The sequence below is a fragment of the Filicampus tigris genome, chromosome 13, assembly GCF_054856515.1.
Source record: "Filicampus tigris isolate MCC_2025a chromosome 13, RoL_Ftig_1.0, whole genome shotgun sequence".
Classification (NCBI taxonomy): Eukaryota; Metazoa; Chordata; class Actinopteri; order Syngnathiformes; family Syngnathidae; genus Filicampus; species Filicampus tigris.
The window spans coordinates 17,267,933-17,284,933 of NC_141229.1; the positions used below are offsets into that span (position 1 = coordinate 17,267,933).

The following is a 17,001-nucleotide window of genomic DNA, read 5'->3' on the forward strand; positions in this document are numbered from 1 at the left end:
TTCAGTACAAACGAAGAGTGGATATTTAACATCTATTCACATGATAAGCCTGTATATTTTGAAGAACAAGTGATCTACTGTCATCTAGTGGACACAAGCATAAAGTCCCATCTTAATTTTGTTTTGTTTTGTTGTTTTATGGGACACTGTCTCCCCTATTGTGTGTAATTTGTGAGTGTATAGTACTATTCAGTCTGACTCCTTATAAAACATTGCGTCATCCATCCATCCATTTTCTACACGGCTTATCCTCATTTGAGTTCGCTGGAGCTTATTCCTCAGATGACTAGGCAAGAGGTGGGTAGACCTTGGACATATTGCAGAACAAACAATTAGGGCCTTCCCCATTCGTTTGCTGCCCAAGCATATTTTCTACTGCTTATAGAAAAACCTCCTGTCCCACAGAATCTTGCCTTGTTGTCAAGATTAGGTATATAATTATAAAATAGATTATTGGTATATAAATTAAGATCCATACAAACCCCTTTGTTACATGCCCATGTCGCTTCGAGAAACAAATACAACCAGATGGTCGAGAGGTCAGCTGTGGATTCATCTACAGAAAAAAGAGGCTAAAAGGTATGATGCCAAATAAGCAGTGATGGACATTCCGTCCCAGGTAGCCTACAGAGCAGTCCGTACGTCCTTCCACAAAATGGTCGTCCGTCCGGGACGGAGGACGAGAGGTTTTTTAAAAAGGACGAAGAAAGCAAGGACGGAAGTGGGTTTTCGTCAGTCCCTCTAATCGTCCCGAACCGGGTCAAGTACCTACTGACGTGTTGGGTTGGGTTCTATTAAAAAGCAAGACCACTGCTCTCTTCTGAGATACCACAGAACCACCTATATTAACTGCCTGCATAACGCTGGAGTTTCTTTTTCATGTACACTCCCTGCAGTAACATTGTACTCATGGGTATAGTCTGCCCTCTATGGGATCAACATATGTAATGCCATGAATTACTGACGAGGAAAAGGGTAGGTAGCAATTTTGTTTTGTTAACTAACTGCTTAGTACATATAGTACATTATCCGTTGTACATACGCTACATTATCCCTTGGCATGCGGCCTATGTCCGGACTGATGGAATGCAAGGACGAAATCGCTTTAAAAGGACAAGGACGGACGGAGTCAGAACATGATTATTTTTATGAAGGGGGACGGAGGGACGATGGCGGAAGAGTGCCCCGGTCGTGGACGGAGAACGGACTAGCGAAATAGGGTAAAGTGACCATCTTTGCAAATAAGTACATATCTTTAAGACATTCCATTCATAAATATATTAGTGGTGGTTAATCCAATATTTTGTTTGTGGCAGTTCATCTTTAAAGTCCATTTTCTTTTAACGGCTACGTCAAACAAATACTGTGACTGTGCTGCAGTGCGCAGTGTCGGTTTACTCCATAATGGACTACACTTCCCAGGGTGCAATAACATGTGACGCCACGTGCCACTATAGGCTCCCCTTCCGTCTTAGTTCACTGGCGTGTTTATCTCGCAGAAACAGACACTTGAGACTGAGAGTTCTGTCATGGGTACAGGAAAAAAATAGCACAATGGCTTCGAACCTGCGCTTTAGCTTACAAGACGCACACAGGAGTGTGCGACATGTCAGAAAAGTCTTGTTTCAGTGCCTGAGTGGTGCCAGTCGGAGACTTGAATTTGGGGATTCCACTTTAGCTTCCCCCAACTTTAACACATGTGCGAAAACCTTGACAAGACAGGTAATATTATTATTTTATTATTAATAATATTAAAATTACTGACATAAATGTAACGGGAATGTTTTAGACGTTTATGCCACACGTATGCAGTATATATGTATGCAGTATACAAGGTATACTAGTATCAAGTCTACAGTATACAACTTCGTATACGTAAGTGTTTGTGATAGTTTAGGTTATTTATTGTTGTTGTACCAATTTTAATTTGGGATTAAACACTACCCAACAGTTTTGAATAGCTAAGTTACCACTAGCAATAATATATCGTTTCAAAATTATTATTGTTTAATATACGACCACCTACGATGAGAAACCGCAATTCATGAGATAGTGTGTGTGAATGCTGAGTTATTGCCTGAAGTGACGAAAGAAATTACAAATGGAGGAGACCGTGGATCAGTATATATTCGTGTCATTAATCTTCTCGATCAGCTCAGCTCATACATAACTTTCCTGTTGCTGATTTTCAGTTATTTGATTTTGTCAAGGCTTTCTTGCAGAAAGAGCATATTTTGGAGCAAACAAGTTTTTAGCGTGGTGAAAACGAGTATGCCAACTGTACTTCACTCGTGATGAACAAGCCAAGCATTCCTCTTTTGATTTGAAAAAAATAAATCATGGACTCAGCATTACACACTTGCAACCAAAGTTAACATATGGTGTTGATTAAGCAGCTGTACTTTGTATTACTCTCTATTACTATACTAGAAGTGCCCCTTGAGAGACTAAGTGACTTGCGTTTTAGGGACCCTTGATTTGTGAACAAAAGAGCCATTGGTGTCACGATAAATCCTGTGATGTTGTCAAGCGTGTGTTACCAAACGCCAAGTCTTGTGTTCGCCCATAAAGCACAGCAGCATAACTATTGGCACAAAGGTCATAATCTTTTCATGAGACCAAGCACTACTGCAATGTGACTCCCTCGGGAAGCCTGTTCACCAATCACTAAATGATTAGCCAGCTGTCATAAATGCAATGGACAATTTAAATCTCAGAAAGCAGCAGTGGTATTTTGTGTATTTTGCTTAGATATTTATAAAGCAAAACATTAAGGAAATACAGTACTTTACTTTGCATTTGATTAGAAGACAAAGTTTCTTATATTCACAAACCTGTGGAAAACAGTGGGGGGTAAATAGATTCAGAGGTGTATTAACCATAGAAAAGTAATTTATCATCACTATAGTTACTGGGAATGACCTGTCATCTGACTTTTCTCCAGGAGAAGCTGAGGGAGGACAACATTCCCTTTTCATCGTTCTTGATGGACAACTTTGGCCGGAGACACAATTACTTACGCATCTCCCTGACTGAGAAATGCAACCTGCGGTGTAAGTCCAACTGCCATGTCTGTTAAAGGGATCCCGCTCGGATGGTCTGTTTTTTACTAACAAGCTCAATTTATGTTTGTTTGTTTGTTTGTTTGTTTGTTTGTTTTGTCAGGAAAATGATATTAGTTTGCATCAAATTTTATCAATTTGTTTTGGAGAAATCAGTAAATAACTAACTACTCTCAAAATGACCCTTTCTAGTCAGCAATATAGCCACTCCCCTCCTCTTCCCATTATCTTGGTAGGAGTCATGGGCAGGAACGGAAAAAATATTCGTCCATTCAAAATCATTGTGTGAAGGCCTTCGCCTTCACACACATGTTATTCTAGTTGTACATACATTGCTAATAATTTCCCAAAATGACGATCAATCTTCAACAACATTATGTGGACACTGGACTCTACTTATGCCTACTTCAACCTCCGAAAATACCACAAGGATTAGACTCGCCATGGCTGACTGAGAATGAGGAAATGAGCAGCTCACATGCATTTTCTCTCATGTCAGATTTACTTTCTTAGATAAGTCACCAAGATATGAGCACAATGTGCCCTGACAGGCTTTTCGTAACTGAACTGTTCATGGGTCATAATATATAAAGTTTCAGCTTGATTGACTTTTTTTTCCAAATCCAACTCCAGGGGGTATGCCCTCCACCTCCTCTCTGAAAACGAGGCGCCCTAAGCGGCCACACTCGGCTGGAGGGTCGGCTTCATCGCTGGAAGTCCGGTGCTCTGAATTTTTCAAATCCGTCCAATGTCCATCCATTCATTTTCATCACCGCACTATCCTCACTTGCTGGATTTTGAAAGTCTAACTTTAATTTCACCAAGCCGACCTCTGGTGCTTGTCAGACTGATGTATATCCAAAATTGACACACTTGAACAGGCCATTTGCGCCGCGACGATAGCTGGCCAGACAGAATTTGTGTTTGCCCTCTGCCGGCTAAATGAACGGCGGGCGACCGCGACGCGGAGGTCCGATTAGAGGGCAACCTCGACCCGCAATGAACGTGGAGATACTCAGCTGCTTCAGTGGACATGATAGTGTTTTTTCCTAGGATCTCACATTTATTGTTAATAAAATCCAAAATATTTTACACTTTTGTATTTTCACAACAATAATTACAATGCATGCCACCTTACTTCACTGACGTAGCCTGGCTGTAGTCAAGCAGTCTCCTCATGAATGGGGAGCGTTACAACTTATGTTAAAATTTGTTACCAAAATAAAGAAAAACCTTAAATCACTAGAGTCTTTCAGGGTGGTGAATTTTAGTGCTGACATCATCTTTTACATACAGAGCTTTTATATAAGTTCCATCAAGTTGGCATCTATAGACTATTTGGACTCACAACTCTTTTGAGTTGCTGAGAGAAGTGTTCTTGAGGCCCAGCAGAGAATGGAAAGCAGTTTACCAAACAGTGCAACATCTTTTGAAAATAGCAGCTTCTAGAAGAGTTATTTGTTGTTTGTCTAGTCACACAACCTGTGAATTATAAGTACCGTACTTTTATTTCTACATAATTAATGAAAAATTGTGACACTCATACATTTGTGACAGTGGAAAGTTGCAGACAACCATGTAAATACAAGCTGCCACTGTAAGCATCATTGAATCAAATAATGATTCAAATCAAGCCCAGCTGCCACTGTAAGCATCATTGAATCAAATAATGATTCAAATCAAGCCCAACGAAAATGATTTAATTCATGTGAAAAGTCAAACTTTAGAAAAATCCTATTTAGAAATAAAAATATCATGTAAAAGTAATGCTTGTCTACTAGTTACATGATTATCATCTGGAGAGCACATATTGCCCGGTATCATGTTAGAAATTAGAACAGTATGTGCTGAGAACTTAAATTAATTGAAAACTGTTTCATTTGTCAATACTTGCCACTAATGCTAGCCTGCTGTTTTTCCCACATTTTATTACAGCCTAATTTCAACATTGATGACATTAATTTTGTTCTTGAAAATTCTGCTCATAACACTTCATAATGACAACCTGGAATAAATGTTTGTCTTTTTCTTGACATTTTTCAAAATATATTTCTGAAGATTTTAAAAAAGAATTCTCAACCTTTGCCATGAAGCTCAAAAATCGAGTTTAAGTGAATTGTTTCCACTGATCATCCTTCAGCGTTTTCTACAGTTTATTTGGAGTCCAGCTTCTGTAAATTCAGTTGATTGCACAATCTTTGGGAAGGCGCACACCTGTCTGTTAAAGGTCCCACAGAGGACAGTGCATGTCAGAGCAGAAACCAAGCATAAAGTTAGAGGAATTGTCTGCGCTAAACCTCCGAGACACTATTGTCTGGAGCCACAGATCCAATGAAGTGTATAGAAAAAAAAATTCAGCTGGGGCTGGCCATCCATCTACGCTGAGCGATCGGGGGAGAAGGGCCTTAAGGGAGGTCACTGTCATAGCTCCAATGTTTCTCTGTGGAAAGAGGACAGAAGGACAACCATCTCTGCATCAATCTACCTATCAGGCCTGTATTGTAGAGTGGCCAAACGGAGCAGCCCACCTGGAGTTTGCCCCAGAGGTACATGATGAAAAACTCTCAGACCATGAGCGCACCAAACTCTCTGGTCTGATGTGATAACAATTGAACTCTGGCGTGAATGCTAGATGTCATGTTTGGAGGAAAACAGGCATCGCGCACCACCTGGTCAATAGCATCCCTTCAGTGAAGCATGATAATGGCAGTGTCATGCTGTGGGGATGTGTTTCAGTGGCAGGAACTGGGTAGAGAAAAAGAAACAGCAATGTACATACTAGAGACATCATGGCTGAAAACCAAAGGACAATGACCCAAAGCACACAGCCAGGAAATCAATGGAGGGCCTTTATCTTTAGGACAACTTTGTGAGTGTCCATGAGTGGCCCAGCCGCAGGCCAGACTTGAATCGGATTGACCGTGATATGAAAACGCTGCGCACTGATACGTCCGATCCAACCTGAAGCAGTTTGACAGATGCTGCAATGGGGAACAGGCAAAACTAGCAAAAGATAGGTGTGCCAAGTTTGTGGCATCATAGTCTAAAAGATCTGAGGCTGCACTTGCTGCCAAAGGTCAACAAAGTATTGAACAAAAGCTGTGTACTCATGTATGATTACCGGTACTCAGTTTTTAGTTGTTGTTTTTTTTTAACCTTCAAAAATTCCCAAACCTTTTTCATGTTATCAATAAGAGGTGTTCTGTGTCAATTTTGGCTAAAATAACAATGTTTTCCATTCTGGAATATGGCTTCAACAAAACAGAAAGGGAAAAGGTGAATTGTGTGAATACTTTCTGGGATTCTTTGTATATGAACAACTGGGTAAAAGGTTAACTTTGAAAGAAATGTTCCGGAAAATCAAATCTTTTTATTATATGAATTCATGAATTTTTATTTTAAAAAAACAAAAATCAAGATTTTAATCAATTTATTCAGATATTTGTCTGAATGAACTTATCACAGTAGAATCTGGAGCAGGGGGGTCGTGCCCGGGGATGAATGTTTTACCTTTTAACTTTCTCAAATGTATCACAGTGATTTATTATGTCTAAACGGAATTATCTTTAATGTGGGTCATACAGTGTAACCAGGGATACTTTGGGCCGTTTCTTCTTTAAGCTTTCAAAAGTCAACTCTCCATCTCGTTTCTGTTTGTTGCGGTCATTTTCAGGTCAGTACTGTATGCCAGAGGAGGGCGTGAAGCTGACACCACGAGGCCAGCTTCTGTCTACGACAGAAGTGCTCAACCTCGCCCGCCTCTTTGTCAAAGAGGGTGTGGACAAGATTCGTCTCACTGGAGGAGAGCCGCTCATCAGACCTGATGCGCTGGATATCATTGGTAACACATATTGAGAACCTGATTCAATTGTGGGCCCGTTCCCGTGTGACTTCACTGATGGACCAAATGATTCATTCCACAAAGAAATATGCAGCAAGGGGAAATGATTAGTCACATCACATCTACCTTGTCTAATGTATCACAGCACAAGTTAGCTACATAAGTTAGTGGACGCCACAAGGCTCACAGAGCTGTGACCGACATTAAAGCATTACAGGGTTTAATGAAGCAGGCGGACACAGCAAGTAGAGCATGGAATCCCAACATTTGCCATCAAGACATCGATTTAGTCACCGTATTTGCATGTCATGCAACCCCATGTACATCAAAGACAGTATAGTTACTATGCACGTAGCTCAGTGCACGCTAATTCTGTTTGCTAAAGTGGAGCAAACGGCATCACACGATGATTCAGTCCAGAGATACTAGATGCTAAAAAGTCATGGGGTGAACCATAAATTAGCCAGATAAATGGAAACACTTTAGGATAAAAAAAATAATCGTGATGAAGAATTTTTAGTTAATATTCATTTTAGTGTACCGGTAGTTAGAGCGTTATTCAAGGAGATGTAGCTCCACCAGTTTGTATTAGTGTCTCATGAAGCAGGTTGGGAATTAAAGGTACTCCGATCAGGGTTTTTATGCTGCCGATCATCTGATACAATCATCCGTGGGTGATATCTGCCAATCACTGCCCATAGCAATCACATGGTTTAGAATTTTTTTTCTCCCAATTTATTTATGGTGAGGTTTAGGATGTGAGGGTACACTCTCTGTTTAGAGCTGTGGCAGGCATCCGTCTGTGAAATACTTACGTCCACGTAATACGTAGTGGTACTCTCGAGAGTAGACGGCAGACCCCGGTGGAAGACACCGGGGTTCTACCTCAGGGGGCATTCGCAGCATGCTTAAAAGGCATCAAATCCGTGAAATTAAATGAGTAAGATTTTATGATTGGAAAATGACTCTGAAAAGAGATTAACATTGTTAAAAATATAATTGACTATCAACAATCAAATTAGTGGAACCACCAAAACAGTGATGTGGTTTTGCTTAACAGTAGATGCGTGTCATTTATATACTACAGCTTTGGACAACGTGGGACATTGGGAATTTGATCTTAAATCAAATAGCATTAATTGTCTTAAAAAGTCTTGAATCTAGCTTGCTGTAAGGTATAGAGCCTTACATCACTGTTAATAATAATGATATAGTACAAGAAATATAAGACTATATTATGCTTTGCACTCACTTTTTAGTTCCGATGTTTACGTTTATAGTAAAAAGACATATCCGTATTTTCCGGACTATAAACCGCAACGTTTTTCCTAGATTTTGAGCCTTGCGGTTTATAGTCCGGTGCGACTATTCTGTGGATTTTTCTTCCACCACTTGGGGCGCTCTAACCGGAATGACAGTACAATTCAATACAATACATTTCCCATTAACTGGATGTGACTGCAGGTGGAGGAGTTCAACAGGCGAGGGCGCCATAGACTAGGTTATTTCATTAGGTGCTGTAATGCTTTGATTTTATGTTTTCGTAGAGGTCCCTGAAGTGCACATGAGTGCGATTGGCTGATGTTAGGTCTGTTCTGTTGTGTCGATGTGAAATGCTATTGTTGATTTAGCACATCGTGTGTTGGATTGACTGACTTTATTAACATAAAACAAGACAGGTGCATATGTAGAATGTAGTAGAACAATAGATGGTGGAGTCTGGTGGACATTAGCTGACAAACTGGAGCGGCAGTCGGCAGTGAAATGAAGATAAGTACTGTTTATTTTCTCTTGGTTCTCTTCTGTTTTAATCAGCAACGTTGCTGCAGTGTTAAAAGGCACTGTTAGGAAAGAACCTGCTCAGGTACATAAATATACAGATCATAATCGTTCTGTAAATGCAGTAAATATAAAAGTTTTCAACATAGATAGGTGCGGCTTATATAAGGGTGCGGCTTATTTAAGTTTTTTCCCGAAATAGAGTGGGTGTTGTTTATATAACGGTGCGGCTTATAGCCCGGAAAAATACGGTATACCAAATTTGTGGAAGATGGGAGCTCACATTGTCTGTGCTGTAATAGCAGTCTGTTGGGGGTTAATGTGAATGCTGTGTGTTCATTCTTCGATTAACGATGCAGTTCCTTTTTCCCCTCCTTTTCAATATTATCCCTCCACGTTTTTGTTTTTCTTGCCTCTGCAGCTGAATTGAGGAAATTGGAGGGTTTGAAGACCATCGCGGTGACAACAAATGGCATGAACCTGGCCAGACTGTTGCCTCAACTCAAAGATGCGGGCCTCGACCTGATCAACATCAGTTTGGATTCGCTAGTACCTGCCAAGTTTGAGTTCATTGTCAGGCGAAAAGGTATGTCGTTTTTCCTTAACTTTAAAGTCAAATGTAGGGATAGTGGGGTATAAAAGATTAGATGGAGCATCCTACACCGTGACTCATTGCTACATTTTTCAATACTTTTTGGCTCAGACTAGGCTAGCACTAGTGTTGTTCCGATACCACTTTTTGGCCCCGATACCGATTCCGCTACCTGGCTGTGCAGTATCGGCCGATGCAGATACTGTACCGATACCTTTCCGTTTGAAAAAAATCCCAAATAAGCGCTTTTTTTTTGTTATCCTAAAGAATTGCACTCACTTGGATGTAAAATTATTCACAATTAAATCATCACTTGCAAAGTATCTGTAGTAACATATACACACAAAATACATATGTGTGGGATACATACTGTATTCACATAAATGTACATTTGTAATAAAGCAAGGTGCAGCATTTGTACTTCTAAAATATATTCATAGATTCTAACCGACCCCCCAATGCGTGACGTCACATTTGTATGCTGCCAGAGGGGCAGGCGGTCGAGTGAGTGAGATAACAGAAGTCCGTTATGTGTTTCTAAAAATGGTTAACACCTGTGCTGTTTATGGTTGCTCTGATCGGTCAACTAGAGATTTTATTTTGTGATACCGGCAGTGATTCAAATTAACCGGAGGCAAAAAGGAAGTTGTTTGAAAGCAGACGCGCACAATGGCTGTCAACTCTTCGTGACCACTTAACACCATCACAACATACAAGGTTATGATCTGATGACTTTATATCAGTTATTGTTTTCGTTTTACTTTTCATTCAAGATTTACTTCGCACTGCTGTTCAACATGAATCTGTTAATTATATAGGTATACAAATTTCATATACGTCGATGGAACATTATAGAACATTTTGCTGAGCGATGTGTTGTAAACAAACTCGGCTCTTTGTTAGCAGTTAGCAAGCTAGGGCGAGCTCGAAAAGCTTCGACGGGTCATAAAGGTGAGTTTATCTGGACACGAACCATTTTTATGAATGACGTTTTACACCATTAAACTAGTGATTGATGTACTGTGTCAAAACAAAAGTACATACTTTGCTACGAGACAAAGATCCAGCCGACATGCCCCCAACGTAATTGCAGGCTCTTGATAGCATCAAAGTCCCCCCAAGCAACTGCCTCCAATGTGGCAATGTATGTCCTTATAGCGACCTTTTTCACCAAATTAGACATAAGTAGACCGTTGACCAATAACGCTAATAATGGATAAGGCTTCTCCTCGTATTTTCCTTCCGCATGCGGCTCTCAACTATGCGCGCTGCGTTCAAATAATGATACCAGTATCAATAAAACCGGCATCTGCATTTTATTTGTTAGTACCGGCCGATCCGATACCAGCGTTTTAATGCGGTATCAGGATACCACCCGATACCAGTATCGGTATCGGAACAACACTAGCTAGCACACAGTTGCAATCCACTCTGTGGGTCTATAAGCAGTGTCTGGCTGAGGTGGGTCAGTCTCTCTTTGAGGCGGCGAAGTGACAGCAGGCTCAGCTCTGCGTCGTGGGCGTACGGATAGAACGCACAGATGGAGTGATGGAGATGGAGAAATAAGGGAGAGAGAAACTTCTGGCTTGTGGAAAATGCAACTGTCTGCTGAACCATTCTGCTTGCTTTTTTTTAATCACTGAAAAGTTAACAGACTGAGTTAAGAACACAACCAGGCTCAAGAGAAGTCAAAATATGAATAAAAGTCTTATCAAATACCAGATATCAGATTTACTCCCCGGTTAAACTTTCACATTCTTTTTCACAGGGTTCCACAAGGTCATGGAAGGCATTGATAAGGCCGTTGAGATGGGCTACAACCCAGTCAAGGTATCTAGTAGTCTTTTTTTTTTTTTATATGCAGTCGGACTGGACAAGGTTTGAGAGAGAAGAGAGAACAGAGTAAGACAAAAGACAGTGACGTATGGTGAGGTTCATGGCTGGTGAGCTCCTCTGGAAAAATAGAAGATTAACTAGATTTTAGGTATTTATATTTTGACCTTCATTGACCTTCATTATGCTTTAACCAATTCCCCACTGTTCAACAATGTGATATCAAGAAAAACAAAAGAATGTTTAATAGAAAGTCGAGTTCGTTGTCGTTTCTGATGTCTCTTTTGTTAAAATAAAAAGCATTTGGTCTTACCTTTATATTTAATGTAATGGAAACCCCATTATAAAGGTACGTAGTTGTCTGATGGTTCTAACAAACCAATTTGTGTCTAAATCAGTAAAGAATTTGATGAGCCCTGATCAATTTATTGGAGCCAAACATACTGCACTTCCCTCAATATAGCTGAATTGAAGAGCTCCCGGTTCAGACTGATAGGCCTGTACACCCTCGACCATTCGAAGCTCCCTCTAGTGGTTACATACTGTTTGTCTCTGGGAAGAGCGCTTGCACTTCTACACATTGCACTTTGCATCACCACATTTGTGACAAAACAACCCCCAAAAAAACTTTGTGTGGGTGTTTAACTGCTGTCTGTTGTTGTGTGCTGTCTGCTGTAGGTCAACTGTGTGGTCATGCGAGGCCTCAACGAAGACGAACTGCTTGATTTTGTTGGTCTTACAGAGAAGAAGCCTCTGGAAGTGCGCTTCATCGAATACATGCCATTTGATGGTTAGTAGACTTTACGCCGATCTGATCGGCTGATCTACCGATTTTTTTGTATTTTATGCACATTTTGTGAGTGGCCTTAATGACTTAATTTGCCGATAAATCAATAACGTAATTGATGGGCACCGCCAAATAAGACATATGCAGCTGCAGTGTTTCCCACATACACATTTACCTGTGGCGGGCCGCCACAGGTTGAACTTTGGCAGCCACTTATAGATTTTGGTTCTAACTGTCAATATGTAACTTGTGTATGTGCTCTCATTGCTGCACGGAGAAGCCGCTGTGCTCCTTTTGTGTGCTGCTAGTGTGAGTCTTCTAATCAATATCCGTACGGCTGTTCTTTTTGCCATGATACTGCCAATACAGCGCCTTAAAAGTATCATCTGAAGAGATGGGCACTTTACCCTATTTTGCCAGTCCGTCCTCCAATCCGTGACCTGGGCACCCTTTCGTCATCGTCCCTCCGTCCTTATTCATAAAAATAAACAGTCCGTCCTTTTAAAGCTCTCCCGTCCTCGGCTGTGTTGTTCCAACAATAACTCACTGTGTGTGTCTTCTCTGTGCAGGCAACAAATGGAATTTTAAGAAGATGGTGAGCTACCAGGAGATGTTGGATCACATCAGGCAGGAGTGGCCCGACCTGGAAACTCTTCAAACCGGACACTCAGACACAGCAAAGGTCTTTATTCAAGTCATGATTTCGATTTTTTTTTTTTACTTCCACCTGATGAATGGAATGGTTTAACTGAAATATAGGGGACAGCAAGATCAGAGGAAAAAAACAGCCATAAAGTCATCTGATATTGAGAACTCTTGCCCTCATTGGGGTCACGGGTGAAGTTGAGCCTAGCCCAGTTGACTTTTGGGGGCGAGACAGGGTACAACCTGGGCTGGTCACCAGCCAACAGCAAAGTGCATATAGACCAGTGCTTCTCAACCAGTGTGCCGTGGCACATTAGTGTGCCATGACAGATCATCAGGTGTGCCGCGGAAAATTATCCAATGTCAATTATTTCAACAAAAATATATTATTTTTTAATCTTTTTTAATTTAGTTAATTTATGTATGCCAAGTAAGTATAGAAACAGGCAAAACAATTAAATGTTCTTCCACTAGACGTACAGGTACATAATTTACCTGTATATCCACCTTTTGTGAATCGTTTTGCTAAGTGGTGTGCCGTGAATTTTTTCCCGATGTGAAATATGTGCCTTCGCTCGATAAAGGTTGCGAAACACTGATATAGACAAACAATCGAGTATATTTAGAATCGATTATTCCATCAACTAATAGAATAATGTGCTAACATTTTATATAGCATAAAAGCGTATAATCTGGCGACAAAGCGTCACTTTGTATCGCTGCCCTTGTTGTTCTATTCAGTGGTTCCACTGCTGCTGGTATGAATCTATTAAGGCTAGTGGTGATCAGGCTAGCCAAAGCTAGCGACTAACTAACCTTGATTCATGCCCCTTTATCCAGACAAGTGTGTACCAGTTGTGTGTGTGTGTGTGTGTGTTTTTTTTTTCCTTGAGTCACCACAGCATCCTGTTTCTTCCGGGTTGTTTCGGTGGTATAAATGAGGTAAATCAGTAAATCAGTCCGAAATAATAAAATGCACATTTGGGCCATTTTCGACAGGAGTGAGTTAGAAATTCTTACTGGCCTGGTCGGTCCCCGTCTGAAGGTAGGTAGTGACCCGACGCAGTGGCGTTGTGGCCACGGGCCACCGTTAGTGTCAAACCCTGAGGACCAAATTGTGATTAAAACACCGAGCCTCAGAATTGCGAGGCAGACATGCTAACCACTCTTCTACCGTGCCGCCATATGTATGAAGACAAAAAAAAGTTATCCTGAATAATTATCAAACAAGTGTCAAAAATGTCTACTGTTGTTTTCCAATGACATGTGACATTTAACGTTGATCTGCGCGTTCCAACAGACATTCAAAGTGCCAGGCTTTAAAGGACAGGTCGGCTTCATCACCTCCATGTCGGAGCATTTCTGTGGCTCATGTAACCGCTTGCGTATCACAGCAGATGGCAACCTCAAGGTAAAAAAAAATCTTGCGCGTGTGTTTTTGTGTTTCTGCCATACAATAGAACACTCCTCCCATGTGTCCTCAGGTGTGTTTGTTCGGAAACTCTGAAGTGTCCCTCAGAGACGTGTTGCGCTCCGGAGCGTCAGATGAAGACTTGCTGCAAATAATTGGCGCTGCTGTGGGCAGGAAGAAGAAACAACATGCAGGTAAGATTGTTTGTTTGAACAACTTTTCTTTCCACTCCTGTTCTTGTGCAGTGTTAACAGAGTGACGTTTTTTCAGGCATGTTCAATATTTCCCAAATGAAGAACAGACCTATGATCCTCATCGGTGGGTGAAACTGCTGCTGTACGTACAAAATCTCAAAACTAGTCTGTCACGGACGAAAACTGTGTGTCATAGCTTCCAAACTGTCGACCATTGGCAGGTTACGGACATATGAATCAATGACTCACTTACCAGTCATAATAATAAGGAAACCCAGTTTTAAATGAAGACCTGTCAGTGTCAGACAAAATTATCCATCATCCATCCATTATCCACACCGCATATCCTCACAAGGCTCGCGGGCGTGTATTTATCATTTATGTATATTCATTGTGAAGCTTAATTTGATCATTTATCCGATGCCCGGATGTTGGGCCACTGTTAATTAGAACCGTGTCGACACTTTCTTTGAAGGGTATCCTTGAATGACACCGTTGTTCCTTACGTTCCAGGCAACAGTTCCCAAATCAGTTCTTCAGAATGCATCCTGAAGTGTTTCCACATTGCCACTCGGCGTATTACGAAAATATCCCCTCCTATGTGCCCGCCAGGCGGAAAACGAGTCCTTAACAGAGCGGGCCTTATGTGCCTTCAACACCACACTGCTTCAGCACGGGCAGGCAGTGACTGCTACTCAACAAACGAAATGAACGGCGGCTCCCGTCTCAATCAAAGGAAACAGACAGAACCCTTTATCAAAGTACACCACCGCTCGTATGACTTTCATGGCCGTCAAACTGCCTCCCCATATCAGACAAACACCGTGAGTTACAAACCCCAAACAAATGATAGTCTTCGACACTTGCCCACACACTTATTAATGAAGGCCAAAGTCATCTGTACCCAACACAGTATTAGACATTATCACGAGAGCACTTGTAGTCAAGACCCACACATCTCACAGTCTGCCAGCGAGACAGGCAACGCTCACCCGGATGGTACCCCGGAAGCCCGGCTGACGCACACAGACGCCCAAGGGCGAGCAAGCATGGTGGATGTTGGCAGTAAAGCCCCAACACGTCGAACAGCCAAGGCCCGCGCCACCGTCCTTTTGGGCCCCTTTGCCTTCGGACTGCTGCAGAAAAACCAGCTGGCGAAGGGCGACGCCATGGCGGTGGCCCAGTTGGCCGGCATCATGGGCTCCAAACAGACCTCGGCCCTCATCCCGCTCTGTCACCCGCTCCCTTTAGACCACACCTCAGTCACCCTTGCCCTGGATGAGGGGCGCAACGCTGCGGTTGTCACGGCAACATGTCGCACCACCGGCAGGACAGGTGTCGAGATGGAGGCTTTGACTGCGGTTTCCATAGCAGCGCTGACTATTTATGACATGTGTAAGGCAGTGAGCCATGACATCATCATTACAGACGTACAACTACTGAGTAAAACTGGGGGCAAGCGGGACTTTCTACGACCTTCGTGACAAAACAACATGCTGTGAAATTTGTTCCTTTGAGGTTTTCCCTCAGCAAGCTACTACGTGACGTTGAGCTTTCAACTTACCACTTACTATTGATTTTAGATTATAAGAGTACAAAGTGTTCCGGCTGAAGGACGGAGGGAATCAAACACACATTTAATGTTCCCCTGTCAAAGTAACACACAACAGATTTTAAGTAACATCCAAGTCAGGATGCTCTTGAGCACACGTGTCAAACTTGGGGCCAGATCCAGCCCGCAACCTCATTTTATGTGAAGGCGAATCATGTGCGTCAACTTCATGTTTTCTGCTAATTGTTTTCACTTTTTACAACACTGAGATATGAGATACTGCAATGTTTTATCTGTTACCAATTCTCCCCTTCAAAATAAATTGAAAAATAATTGAACAAACAATTACTTACTGGCTTCTAATTTCAAAACTAGCAATTCATCAATTTGTTGTGTTTGTGTGCGTGTGCGTGTACGCGTGTGTGTGTGTGTGTGTGTGAGAGATCATATAAGGCATCATATACATTTTATATGGGTTCCCAGTCATAACGGCCCTCTGAGGGACACCATAACTACGATGTGCCCCCCCCCAAAAAAGAGTTTGACACCCCTGCTTTAAAGTTTATATTGATGTGTTTTTGTCAACATTTTGAGGGTTGTAATTTTCTGCCACTTGGCCCAGCTGTTCATTTGTTTCTAAAATATATATTTACATTAAATTCCTCAACACTACATTATGTGGTTGTCTTTAAAACTACAGGAGAGGTGCCAAAATATTAGAAAACATCTTATACACATATAGTACAAACCTATACCTACAAACCGTTGCATTGAGTTTGATTATACTGTGAGGATAGGAGTACGTACTTCCTGTTTTGACTGGTGACGAACGTGGGCCAAACATTTCCATGGTATGAAAGAGCTAATGATGTTACACTCAGCTTGTCATATAGTTTGCGCGTTTCATCTGGTAGTGACTCTTGATATTTAATTTCTTGAAAACAGCCACAGTCTCTTAGCTAACTATACAGACACAGTTGTTTTGTATTTCCGTGAAAAAACATGCCAATTTCCACTTGTACTTGAAGGACAAAGGTCATGCATGTTCACTCTGACGCCTAAAACGACAGTGGTGTATTCGGAGAGGAAGAGAACGCTCAGAGCGCATTTTTGAAAACACTCGAGAGGTCTGCTGCCATCTGCTGGTGAAATAGATTCTTTTAACTTTTTTTTTTTTTTTTTTACGTGTATTTTAATTTTCCACTGTGGTCAACATTATTCCTTTTACGCCAGAGGCTGCAGGCCAGTGGGAATTTGAACACGTGCCGCGTTTAGCCCCCGGGCCGGACTTTGGGCATGCCTGCT

The 17,001-nt window shown here is 41.6% G+C and overlaps 1 protein-coding gene across 3 annotated transcripts; it reads left to right on the top strand.

Annotated features, from left to right (window-relative positions):
- Positions 1–1,065: 1,065 nt before the first annotated feature.
- On the top strand, positions 1,066–16,041 carry mocs1 (molybdenum cofactor synthesis 1). 3 transcript variants are annotated; one of them, XM_086050179.1, is made up of 11 exons: positions 1,066–1,220; positions 2,945–3,053; positions 6,736–6,903; positions 9,104–9,268; positions 11,043–11,104; positions 11,786–11,897; positions 12,464–12,576; positions 13,840–13,950; positions 14,024–14,144; positions 14,221–14,268; positions 14,658–16,041. In XM_086050179.1, the coding sequence occupies exons 2-11, from the start codon at positions 2,987–2,989 to the stop codon at positions 15,626–15,628; spliced, it is 1,938 nt and encodes a 645-aa protein (XP_085906305.1). In that variant the 5' UTR covers positions 1,066–1,220; positions 2,945–2,986; the 3' UTR covers positions 15,629–16,041. The 3 variants fall into 3 exon arrangements, with proteins under 3 accessions (XP_085906305.1, XP_085906304.1, XP_085906306.1); XM_086050178.1 differs by lacking the exon at positions 1,066–1,220 and adding an exon at positions 1,447–1,722; XM_086050180.1 differs by lacking the exon at positions 1,066–1,220 and adding an exon at positions 1,447–1,722 and having other exon boundaries at positions 14,221–14,286; positions 14,658–14,806.
- Positions 16,042–17,001: the final 960 nt, after the last annotated feature.

Coding starts and splice junctions, on each gene's coding strand:
- mocs1 (XM_086050178.1), top strand. CDS start 1,555: ATGGCTTCGAACCTGCGCTTTAGCTTACAAGACGCACACAGGAGTGTG. Junction 3,054..6,735: donor TGAGAAATGCAACCTGCGGT/GTAAGTCCAACT, acceptor GGTCATTTTCAG/GTCAGTACTGTATGCCAGAG. Junction 14,145..14,220: donor GAAGAAGAAACAACATGCAG/GTAAGATTGTTT, acceptor ACGTTTTTTCAG/GCATGTTCAATATTTCCCAA.